The sequence below is a fragment of the Sardina pilchardus genome, chromosome 1, assembly GCF_963854185.1.
Source record: "Sardina pilchardus chromosome 1, fSarPil1.1, whole genome shotgun sequence".
NCBI lineage: Eukaryota > Metazoa > Chordata > Actinopteri > Clupeiformes > Clupeidae > Sardina > Sardina pilchardus.
The window spans coordinates 40,199,434-40,211,779 of NC_084994.1; the positions used below are offsets into that span (position 1 = coordinate 40,199,434).

Genomic DNA, 12,346 nt, shown 5'->3' on the forward strand with positions numbered 1-12,346 from the left:
TTAAGACACATTAAGTCAATCAAGCAACAACGGCTTTTCAATGTGTCTGAGAACTAACCTTTAGAATTAGGAACAACAACTTCACTGGAGTTCTGAGAGCCAAGTTCATTCTGTGCCTCACAGTAGTAAAGTCCACTGGTATCAGAGGTCACATTGAAGCTGATGCTCTCCCCTGTGCCCCTATCAAGAGATTCAGCTCCACTCTTCATATACCAGGTGTAGGTGTGCACTGATGGTTTGGCATCACTGCTGCAGGTCAGAGTCACTGAAGTTCCCTCCTTTATTCCATCAGATGGACTGATGGAAACTGAGACATGTGTTGGCTTGTCTGTTAAAACATGAACAATTTATTGTTTAACAAAAGAACGCATGGGAAACAATAATGTTTAGAAGGTCTGTTAGGTCTCTAATGTCTAAAAGGTCTTTTAGGTGACTTTTTGTGCCACAACCATTTAAAATATTCACATCCGTCGTTCATTCTGTAGATAATTTTCTTCAGCGCATATAGGAAGTTAAACAGAGTTATTCTTACAACTCTTATAATGTACAGTTTCTGCACTACAATGGTACTGTTACCACATAGCTGTACATACTGTACATATCGGTCTATATGGTTTATTCTAAATATCTATATATTTATTATTCATATCTTATAATACATTCTGTTATACACTACTGTATATCTAGTCTTACTACTCTGATAAGGTTAGTGCTAATACACTGCACATCTTTATATTTAATTCATGTAAATCACCTCTTGTAAACCAGCTGTTTGCTACTGTCTACACGGCACTATACATCCTGCCCTGTCTCTGCACCCCCTGCACTTCTCTGCTTTTTTGCACTGGTTAGACGCACGCTGCATTGCGTTGTATGACTTGTACTCTGCACATTCACAGTGAAGTTGAATCTAATCTGTTCTAACTAATTGGCTAAATATGTTCTGCACTTACACATGGCAGGGGAGTGTTCATAGCGTCTCACAGCACAAGAGTAAGTGGCCACTTCTCGCACTAGTATGGAGGCTGTGGTTTTGCCTTGTAGGCGCTGTCCATTCTTGTACCAGACATACTCAGAGTCAGAGCCCAAACTGCAGGAAGTGCTGCAGGTCACTTTAATCTGATTATCATGCCCTGCATCAATTTCCAAATCCAAATCTGATTATAGTAAGACAAAAGTTGAGATATTGACTCACCAACATACTCACCAATCATAATTATTCCTATCTATATATCTATATCTATATATCTATCTATATCTATATCTATATCTATATCTATCTATATCTATATATATATATATATATATATATATATATATATATATATATACTGTACTGTATATACTGTATATATATATATAATGATTATATATAATGATGTTTTAAATTCTTGTTCTGAGCAGTACCAGTAACAGTGACTGTAATCCCAGGTGTGCCAGAGATCCAGCTCTGGCGTAGTTTTGTGTGAAACCGAAAGTAATAAACACCAGAGTGTTTGTGTGTAAGTTTGTCTATTTTCAGGCTGCAGTCAGGATATTTGGAGCTGCTGTGTTCCCAGACTCTTCCGCTCCACCTCTGGTCTTTGTACCACTCTCCTCTGAGATATCCACCAATCCAGGAATATTCATATTTGCAGGGCAGGACCACTGATGACCCTTTAAGACCACAGATGCTATTGGTAGAGTACGTCACACTCCCTCCACCCTGCACGGCTGAAATAGTCGATGGCACAGTATTAGTGACCTAGCAATATGATTTTGGAAGTTAGGAAACGTACGATCTCAAATGTATGTGAGAAATAGAAATGTTACTGAGAAGCCACTATAATAGTTTTTTCCATTTTACCTGGCAGGTTTAGGTGAAAAAATGCCACCAACATGCAAATGACTTCAAAACACATTCTGTGTTGTCCCTGAATAAATGAGCGGAACACACATTTAGTTCTCAGATGACATTAAACGGCAAAGCTTGTGGCAATAGTCTAAATTATATAACAAGAGCTCTTTTCCAAAACGCTATAAATCTATAAATTGTTTTGTTTTGATTGAGTAAAGATAAATCAACTAAACATAACCCAATTACAGTTCCACTGAAATTACTTGGAAAACAAAATAATAAAAAATTTTTTATGAAAATTAAAAATCATTAAAATGGTGAATTTAGCGTTTTGGGAAACTCTTGAGATAGTCTTAATTAGTCTAAATAAAGTACAATGTAAGATCTGAAGCAACACTTGACTTGCAGTTTATTTGCAGGAAAGAGGAATGCCTTCAGAAAGAAATGCATTATTTTGGAAATGAAACTGAAACTGCATTGTTGCTTCAGACAACTGTCCAATAACTGCTATTATTTTAAGTTCTAAGTGTAAACATACTGTATACATTGATTTAGCTAAACCTCTGGCTGAGTGAAATTGCTTCCTGTTAATCTTCTCATTGTTCACTGATAGAGGGTGAATATGTTTGGAAAATGCATGTTTCATAGCAATATAAAAAAAAACTATATTGAATCAATTCTAAATAATTATTTAACATTCCCCTACCTTCTCTTGAAGAGATGTCTACCAATGTCTGAATGACAGCACTTTTGATGAGTGACTGGACGTGTGAATGTGGAAACAATAAGCTGACGAAATGCTTCTCTTTTTGTATTGTGGGTTCTTGCATAACGGTGATTGGTCTTGCTGACACAAGACCATTACACCACCATGAACAACTTCCTCAGACCAGTGTCATGTCAGATCTGGTGAGGCTAGGTACTATGGACCCAAAAGCAGACTCAGAGGCAGACGGTTGATTGTGAAGTTTTAATGTAGACAAACATTATGCCTGCTGCCAATTAAAATAGCAATAAGGACTGAAGTGTGCAGACAATTTATGTGGAAGAATGACACAAACACAACATAGGCAGTCAGGCAGAATCAGACAAAAAAGCATGGCAGACATCCAAACAGGCGAAAACAAGCAGAGAGATCAGTATTCAGTTCAGGCCCCCAAAGAGGCAGGGGCCTTTGGGGGTTGATAATGCAAACGGGGAGAGACCAGTGGAGGAAGTGGGCAAGAGGTTGTGTGTATGCTGTACTCCCCCAGCTTCTGGTTCGCCTGCTCGGTCTGTCCATTTGTCTGGGGGCGGAAACTTGAAGATAAGCGGGGAGAGGCACCGATTAATTTGCAAAACTCTTTCCAGATTTGAGAAGAGAACGGTGGCCCACAAACACTACAGGAAGGGCACACAGCCTTGCCTTGCCTTGCCTTGCCTTGCCTTGCCTTGCCTTGCCTTGCCTTGCCTCGCCTCGCCTTGCCTCTGCCTCTGCCTTGAAAAGTTTATTCTGCTGCAGAAACTATTTTTAAAGGAGTCCTAGAATTCAAAACCACATTCACCTTGTTACTGTTGAATTTAGGCTGCCAGCAGTGTCCAAAGGACAACACCAAAGACTTTACCGCGTCCCCCGCCTGCTTTCGTATGCAAATTGGGAAATAGAAACAGCCGTGTTAAAATGCTCCAATCTGAACAGAGCTCAGATAACACGTAATAGGCGCCCATCCCCCTTTAGATACACCCCTCGGCCCCTCTCATTTGCATACCTTCGATTAATAATTCTTGTTAAACTGCTCTTACGATGCTAGCATCTAGATATGTGGTCTATGGCAGAGACGTTGTAATGCTAGCGTTATTACAGCTAACCTTGGAGAGTTACTATACTAAGAAATGTACTGATAAAACTTACCAATCTAACACATCCATTCTGTTGGGGAATCTGCTGCACTTCATCTTCGTCAGAACCTTCTTCTGCCTCGGTTTATACATGTATGGCTGTATTCCTTATTTAAATCCATTGTTGATAGCTTTATCAAAGACTTTGGCTTTATTTACCAGCAGTAAACGTAGTTTCACTTGGCTCTAGCTTCAGACCGGTGGATTGAGCCAATCAACTTTCAGGACATATCGGCCAATAGACCAATCAGCGCGCATCTCATTTGAATATTCATGAACTTGCTGAGTGGGCGGGAAAAACAAACTGTTTCATTGCAAGGCTTATTTATGACCTTGTATTAGGCGATCTAGCAGTGCTCCTGGGGCGTTTTCAGCCCCACACAATTTACATATGACATTATTTAGGCTCAAAGATCAATTTGTAATGGTCAAAAAATGCGTTCTATGACTCCTTTAAAAACAACAACAAAGGCTATGGCAGAGATTCTACATGCAGTTGCAGCATCGTCTCAGTGTTTAAGCTACTTTAGTACTGTGAAGTGTGACTGACTAATGTGAAAGAGGAGAAATACAGAAAAAAAAATCCTCTTGGTTAAATAGAGACAAGACAACATTTCATCTTTCAGAATTCAACTGGTCGATCACAGCCTCAGTATGCATATTAAAACTGCATTCCTTTGTTTATGCTCAGGAAATACTGTATGTTTTGTACATAGACTGTTATAAATGAGCGTCAAACGTAATGCAACAGTACTATTCTCCATATTAAAAGTCATTATGGCATCACACTTATTTTGAATGTTATTTTAAGGTAGGGTACAACACCTACATAATGCTCCTTTAATTCTGCCAGTATCAATGATCATTACGTCCTCATTGTAAATATATGGGTGTTGATGTATTTTGTGTCTGAAACAGGCTAATTAACAGAAAAACTGAGGACTGGGCATAATAATAATAATAAATAAAAAATAAACCTTGGCACTGGTGTGCACATGAAGCATGCATTGCAGTCATACAAAGCCTTTATTATGATACTCTTTGTGTTGCAGGGCCTGTGAGAGCCGCATGTAAATAAAGTAAAGGAAAGTATTTAGCAGACATACATTGTGAATGTACTGAGTTTTCTGTGAATTTAGCACTGAAGTATCCGCATTGGATGGTATCATCAGACTGATGAAAAAGGTCTCACGTGGTGCAATACCAAGCACTCTCGACAAACACTGGCAATGCCAGGAATGCCATTATCCATATTTTAAGTCAGTGTAACACCAACACGAGTTTGAAACTGGTTTGAGTTTGAGTTATATCGACTCAAGGGAATAGCATAAAGTTATGTAGAGTATTCAGTTGTAAAAATATTGAAGAAAATGCGTAACTTACACACTTGCTTTTAAAAGACTAGCCTACATAAATGCTAGCCTAATATACATATTTATGGGGGAGACCTACATGCAAATAACCTATATGGACCTCTTGAATGTCCCATTAGGGATCAATAAAGTATCTATCTATCCATCCATCCATCAGCTGTAGATAGTACGTGGCGTGTGACACAAAGCTGCCATTGCCATACGTGTGGTTATGGACCTGCTAATTACAGCCCATCAGGTCCATATACCGTAGATAATTAGCATTTCGCTGAATAGCAGCCTAATGGATAATCAGACATTCATGGTGCATTTTGAGTGCGCCTGTAAACTAGTCAAATATGTGTTGCAGGTTCATAGTATTCACTCTTACGACCACTTCTATTACGCGCAACAAGCCAACGTGACCTTTTATGTGTGAATTATGTGTGCGGATCCAAGGTTGTTTGCAATTGCTCGTGTACATAGCAAAACACATTATTTAGGCCTACAACGATGGTCATGATAGACTGCGCCGTCATAACCCACCCCTCACTCCGCCACGCGGAGATTCTGTTTATGTGCGTGGGTGTTGTTCACACATAATATCCGCATGTAAGCATCATATCTGAATCACCCGAAGCGTCATTATGAATTCCTTCGTGAATGACATCTTTGAGCGCATTGCTGGAGAGGCTTCCCGTTTGGCTCACTACAACAAGCGCTCCACCATCTCTTCCAGGGAGATCCAGACCGCAGTGCGTCTGCTTCTGCCCGGTGAGCTGGCCAAGCATGCTGTTTCCGAGGGAACCAAGGCTGTGACCAAGTATACCAGCTCCAAGTAGATCCGAGTTCGAAAAGTTCTTATCTCAAAGGCTCTTTTAAGAGCCACCCACATTTTCTTTTGAAAAGTAATACCAATGTGATCACGCCTTAGGCTACTATGTAAACGTTTGTACAACTTTGTCAAAGTTCCATTTGAGGACCTAATGCAGGGCTATTCAACTTCAGTACCAAGAGGGCCGAATGGAAAAATCACTGGGTTTTCAGGGGCCACATAAAATAAGACGCCACAAAATAATTGTATCCAACAATATTTGATAAAATCAGAGTAAATTGAATTTTATACACTGGCATAGAAACTAAGATCATAGCCTATTATCCATATCCATAAAAAAATGTTCTCAGACAGGTGATAGGCTGCCACACAAACTATACAACTATTTGAAAACACCCAGGCTAACCATAGTATTTCATACCTGGGGCCTATACTACGAAGGGAGCTCAACCTACCCATATGTAACCCAGGGTTACTTTGCTAAACCGGGGTTGACAAAACCTGGTTATCTTCATTGGTGTTAATCGGTACTACGACGCTGAGTAAGAAGTTGATTTGTTGAACTGGGGTTAACCTCATCGGAGTTGGTGCGCGTTCACATAAAATGGGCGGGTTGCAGCCTGGTTGCAGCGCAAATCGCCACTTTTAATGATGACGCGATCACGCTATTTTACGCATAAGGAATGAGCAATGATTATAAAAAAGTTGAGAGGAATTAAAACCCACTTTACGATACATCAAGACAAGGCTGTTGGCAACGTAGGCTATTGCAGATCGGATATATGAAAGTAAAGTTTTATTTCATGTTCCTTAAATAGCCTGTGTTACGGAGGATTAATAGCTTGCGGAATGTCTGAAATGTGTTGAAATAAATACATTTTGAGTTCATAAGAGTCCTACAGATGCAACACAATTCATGCCATGTATATTAATAAATATTAATAAAGGATAATTGAATGTTTAGCCCCATTGACTGATTTAGTATGCCTATCCTGTGAACATTTTAGATGCAACGGCAGTGCCGCTGGCAGCAGGTGAAAATGAAACTCAAGAACATTCAGAAGGTTTATAGGCCTAGTTATAGCTTGCATTAATATTTCTTAATTATGAAAATATGTTATATTGCCAATGCTTATAGCCTCCACTTTGCCTCGATCAGCTGACAAATGCAACGAATTCCCTCGGCTGAGAATGTATAGGCTATCTTTCATAGAGAATATTATATGGAGAAAGATTCTGGCGGTCTTTAAAAACTCTCGCCTTGCGAAGAGAGGCGCTTACAATTTGCGCTCCAATAATGTATCTTCCAAGTAGCCTACGTCGACATTGTGGGGTGTGGTTAACTGCAAACCTCGGGTTAACCAAGATCATAACCTGCTCGGAGCAGGTTTGAGATGCAGCGTAAATTGCTATGGCAGCAGACCTAGGTTAAAACCTATCCACCTTTCGTAGTACGGGTTAACCGGGAAGTTACGCCACACGTGATCAACTTACTCTCGAAGTTACCCAGCTAAGCCAGTAACCCCGCTTCGTAGTACAGGCCCCTGATGTCTGATAGCTGCCATATCATGCATCAGTGGGAAAAATTGCAGTGTTGATTTAACTAGCCTACTTCAAGATAATTAGGCTCATAAGTGTTTCAAACACACACAGTAGCCTACAGCGCCAATCTCTCAAATACACTAAGCATTGAATTTAAAGAAAAAGTAATGCCAGCTCTGCCTCTGTTTATCTATTTCACGATTTCTTACCGCCAAAGATTCTAAACTTCGAGCCTGCGCAAATCACAAACAATAACATTCCCACGAGTGGAGTGAAGATGGCTCTGTCTAAAGAAACGTCTAATTGACAACGAGAATCGTTCATTTTACCCGCTGTAAAGAAGTAATATGAAGTCAAGAGGCAATTCTCTACAAACCACAGCTCCTTCACTAACTTTCCCGAGGGCTCGGAGGAACGGAGACCGGGTATGATTGTAACATTTTCGATTTGCGCACGCTCGAGGTTTAGAATCTTTGGCGGTAAGAAATCGTAATTTAATCAACATTTAATTTAAAACTAGTTACACATTTGGAAATGTCAGTATGTGTAGTGATGTGCTGTGTTCTCTGAGTGAAGATATCTGGAAGAATTAGCCTGGCCAATAGGGGCGGGCCGACAGTGCGCTACTCGCCAATCATATGAAGATCTATGCACACCCGTCAAAGCGAGTTCATTCTCATGACGAGACACGCGGGCCACAGGAAATTTGAAGCGGGCCACTAGTTGAATAGGCCTGACCTAATGTCTCTGCTGAGTAGTAGCCTATGTGGGACCATTTTGAGTATTAAATCTACTACACGGTCACGACTTAATCATCTGTTTATCCAGGATACAAAGTGAGAAACCTTAACAAAAAACTGACTGGAAAACCTGACGTTGAAAAAGGCGGGCAAAAGCGATGAAGCAGGAAGCTGTTCTGGCGACTTGTATTTGATCTATAAATTAGGTCGTTGCTTGAATTGCTGGTTTATATCGCTATTCCTCATACTGTATAGTCTGACCAACTGAATTCAAAATACCATAATTGATTTAACAATGATTTATGATGTCGATTTGGGCAAAGGTAACCTTACTCAAACCGGTAAAAAGTGTAAGTTCAAAGGACTACTCATCTGTAAATGTGTGGCGGTTCTGCAAGCAGTTTGGAAAGTATAGCTTTTTTGAATGTGTGGTTGGCTCTTAAAAGAGCCTTTGAGTTATAGGGTACAAACTTAAATCAATTTAAGCGCGCTCCCCGCGGATACGACGAGCCAACTGGATGTCCTTGGGCATAATGGTGACTCTCTTGGCGTGGATGGCGCAAAGGTTGGTGTCCTCAAACAGACCGACGAGGTAAGCCTCGCTGGCCTCCTGAAGAGCCATGACTGCAGAGCTCTGGAAGCGCAGATCAGTCTTGAAATCCTGAGCGATTTCTCTGACCAAACGCTGGAAGGGCAGCTTGCGGATCAGCAGCTCGGTGGACTTCTGATAACGACGGATCTCTCTCAGAGCGACGGTACCTGGCCTGTAACGGTGAGGCTTCTTCACTCCACCGGTAGCCGGTGCGCTTTTGCGCGCAGCCTTGGTGGCGAGCTGTTTCCTCGGAGCCTTACCTCCGGTAGATTTGCGGGCTGTCTGCTTGGTTCTTGCCATGACTAGTTCTTCGGGTTAGAAGAGTATGAACTGATAGGCGGAACGCGGGTATATAAAGTCTATGACCGCAGCCCCCGCCCCCTGTTTACGTCAGGTTTTTGGTCTTCCAGTTCCCTCCTCATGGCGCCTAAAATTCAAAATACAAAGCGCAGCCCACACGCCTCTATTATTGCTTTATTCACTATTCACAAAACCGACATTAAAAGAAATGTACTTTCTTTCACAGATTTCAAGCTACAGCATGTAGCCTACAAGCACAAGTCATGATAAAGTAGCCTGTATTTTCTCAATTTAGACATTCAAATACCAGTGTTTAGGAAAAGCCAGACTATCCGTAATATGCATAATGGGCCTATTGACTTGTGTTTATCATCGCTCACTACCTCCTTTTATGATTGTGTATGTGTGTGCGACTGTGGGTGATAAATGTCTGTGTGTGTGGTTTGATATTGTTTTTAAATGAATTTGATGATAATTCAGATTATGGTCGTTTATTGTCCTTCCTTTATCAGTCAACTGGACTAGGAATTTAGTGGCTAGGAAGGCCAATTACTTTTGGAGTACTGTTGATTGTGTTACATTACTACACAAAAGTACTTTATAACGGTAGAGATCGTGCCAAAAGCAACTTGGAATGTACTTTAAGTTATTTGGGTGGCTCTTAAAAGAGCCTTTTTTCATAGATTCAGAGGGAACTAATTTACTTGGACTTTTCGGTCTTCTTGGGCAGGAGCACAGCCTGGATGTTGGGCAACACTCCACCCTGAGCGATGGTCACTCCGCCGAGCAGTTTGTTCAACTCTTCGTCGTTACGCACAGCCAGTTGCAGATGGCGGGGGATGATACGGGTCTTCTTGTTGTCACGGGCAGCGTTGCCGGCCAACTCCAGGATTTCAGCAGTCAGGTACTCGAGCACGGCAGCCAAGTAGACCGGCGCACCAGCACCCACACGCTGGGCATAGTTGCCTTTACGCAGCAGCCTGTGCACGCGGCCCACGGGGAACTGAAGTCCAGCCCTGGATGACCTAGTCTTAGCCTTTGCTCTGGCCTTGCCACCGGTTTTGCCTCTTCCGCTCATTATTACAGCTAACGTCGAAGGTTCGTCTTCAAATGTTTCGATTCAAGGTGTCAAGTCCTACTATATAAGGCCAGCTCGGGGCTCCTCAGTGCCTCAGTGGCTGAGAAATGAATGCTGAGAGCCAATCAACGTGTAGTTCGCTGCTTACGTCAATTCAGTTCTATTTGGCGCTTGTAGCACAATGTGCTCACACCTCCCTCTAATCTTTAAATTTAACATGCGGTAGGCCTATATATTAGGAAAGTAGCCCAATAAACAAAATTATATTGTATCAACATTTCCAGATAGTGGCTTTCTGAACACTGTTACAACAGTTAACTGAAATGGTTGCGTGTTGCACTATATTGGATAGCCTACTTTGTGTCATGCTTGGAAGCAAATAGATGGAATAGAATAAGGCACATTGTCTGTTAGATATTTTGAAATAATTAATGTTAAAGGGAGTATTTTGAATGGTGACGCAATACTTTTCTCAGTGGAATTATATTATATTTCTTGGAATTTCATTACCAGGTCATTGCCCACAAAATCTAATGCGGTTAAACATTCACTCCAGAACAATGAGTTTGGAGAATATGCGAAATCAGGCACAGCAGACACTAGAGGAATAAACGCTTTCAGAGATTTGGGTGGCTCTTAAAAGAGCCTTTTTGTTAGTCGGGGAGAAAAGTACAACATTTACTTCTTCTTGGGTGCCGCCTTTTTGGGCTTGGCGGCTTTGGGCTTAGCAGCTTTAGGCTTAGCCGCCTTTGGTTTCGTTGCCTTGACTTTCTTGGGGCTCTTCGCTGCCTTCTTGAGTGCAGCGGGCTTCTTTGCCTTCTTTGGGCTCTTCGTTGCCTTCTTCGGCGTGGCGGGCTTCTTCGCTGCTTTCTTGGGAGACTTTTTAGCGGCCGCTGGTTTCTTGGCTACTACCTTCTTGGGTTTCTTGGCCGCAGCAGGCTTCTTTGCTGCTGGTTTCTTAGCTTTAGGAGCTGCCTTCTTTGCGGGTTTCTTTTCCGCCGCCTTGTTCAGCTTGAAGGATCCGGAAGCGCCAGTTCCCTTAGTCTGGATCAGAGTTCCCTTTGTGACCAAGCTCTTGATGGCCACCTTGACACGAGCGTTGTTCTTTTCCACGTCGTATCCACCAGCCGCCAAAGCCTTCTTCAGCGCAGCCAGAGAAACTCCCTTCCTCTCCTTAGAGGCAGAGATAGCCTTGACGACGAGCTCGCCCACACTTGGGCCAGTTTTCTTGGGTCGGGGTGTCTTCTTCTTGGGGGCCTTTGTTGGGGCCGCAGCGGGGGCTGGAGCAGCTTCTGCCATTGTTTCGATTATGTTCACGTACAGCCTTCAGAGATCTGAGAGAATGAATAGCCGAATGTGCTGGTGGGCTGTATTTAAAATGAGCATGAGAACCATTTAGACTCAGCAGACAGGGCTCGCCCGGCTTGTCTGTGGCGAAGAGATCACTTGTGTTTTCTCCAAGCACGTTTTGTTACAAATATGAATACTGATTCGACGTTTACCAACAATACGATGTCTGTTGTTAAGAGCACAGCCTAGACTTTGAAGTGAATATATGGGTTCTTATGGTTGCCCCTTATCCCGTTTGCAACGAACTGGGAACTTTTGACGTCTATGTGGAGAGGTTGCAGTCAATCTTGTCTTTGTGAGGAAACCATGCACAAAATTATAGCAGAACCGTGAAATGCATCAACAAAAACGTGGCACAGACCAAGAGATGAGTCTCAATAACAGGTAAACCCAGTGACAACGTGTTTTTTGCAAATGTATACTTTACTCAGAGGAGCTTTTTGATGACAGCGAAACACAGTTTCGAAACACAGACAAATATGCGCCACACAGGATACATCTTGTAGGTCAAACTATTACACGACCAAATGATGGGGGAACGAAAGTTGTGTGGCCATTTCTGAAGGCTGCTTAATTAAGAATTCACAACGGTGAATAGAAGAAGATGTTTGTTTTTTCAACAAAGCGGCTGAGGCTGTTCTTTTAGTCTATGGCTTCAATACTCAAAACAAACACTAGGCAACAGGAACCTAATTCAGACATCAAATAAGAAACACAAATAAAACTAACTTAAATATCTAAAATATCTGCACAGTACCCTGTTTTCAATAAGCCTGTATCACTGGTCTCAGGATCTGTAAATAGAGGATGCAGAAGTCAAGGTGTCCAGTTCATAGAAGCGA

General features: G+C 41.9%; 3 protein-coding genes across 3 annotated transcripts; all 3 read right to left on the reverse strand.

Annotated features, from left to right (window-relative positions):
• Positions 1 to 8,652: 8,652 nt before the first annotated feature.
• LOC134091684 (histone H3) lies at positions 8,653 to 9,083 on the reverse strand. Its single transcript, XM_062544347.1, has one exon. The coding sequence runs from the start codon at positions 9,074 to 9,076 to the stop codon at positions 8,666 to 8,668; it is 411 nt and encodes a 136-aa protein (XP_062400331.1). The 5' UTR covers positions 9,077 to 9,083; the 3' UTR covers positions 8,653 to 8,665.
• Positions 9,084 to 9,760: 677 nt separating this feature from the next.
• On the reverse strand, positions 9,761 to 10,173 carry LOC134091760 (histone H2A). Its single transcript, XM_062544407.1, has one exon. It carries the CDS (start codon positions 10,152 to 10,154, stop codon positions 9,777 to 9,779), a length of 378 nt encoding a protein of 125 aa, XP_062400391.1. The 5' UTR covers positions 10,155 to 10,173; the 3' UTR covers positions 9,761 to 9,776.
• A 659-nt stretch (positions 10,174 to 10,832) lies between these two features.
• Positions 10,833 to 11,453, reverse strand: LOC134091395 (histone H1-like). Its single transcript, XM_062544327.1, has one exon. It carries the CDS (start codon positions 11,451 to 11,453, stop codon positions 10,833 to 10,835), a length of 621 nt encoding a protein of 206 aa, XP_062400311.1.
• Between the last annotated feature and the right edge of the window lie 893 nt (positions 11,454 to 12,346).

Bases quoted from the DNA above. Each gene is read 5' to 3' on its own strand.
- LOC134091760 (XM_062544407.1), bottom strand. From the start codon at position 10,154: ATGAGCGGAAGAGGCAAAACCGGTGGCAAGGCCAGAGCAAAGGCTAAG.
- LOC134091684 (XM_062544347.1), bottom strand. From the start codon at position 9,076: ATGGCAAGAACCAAGCAGACAGCCCGCAAATCTACCGGAGGTAAGGCT.
- LOC134091395 (XM_062544327.1), bottom strand. From the start codon at position 11,453: ATGGCAGAAGCTGCTCCAGCCCCCGCTGCGGCCCCAACAAAGGCCCCC.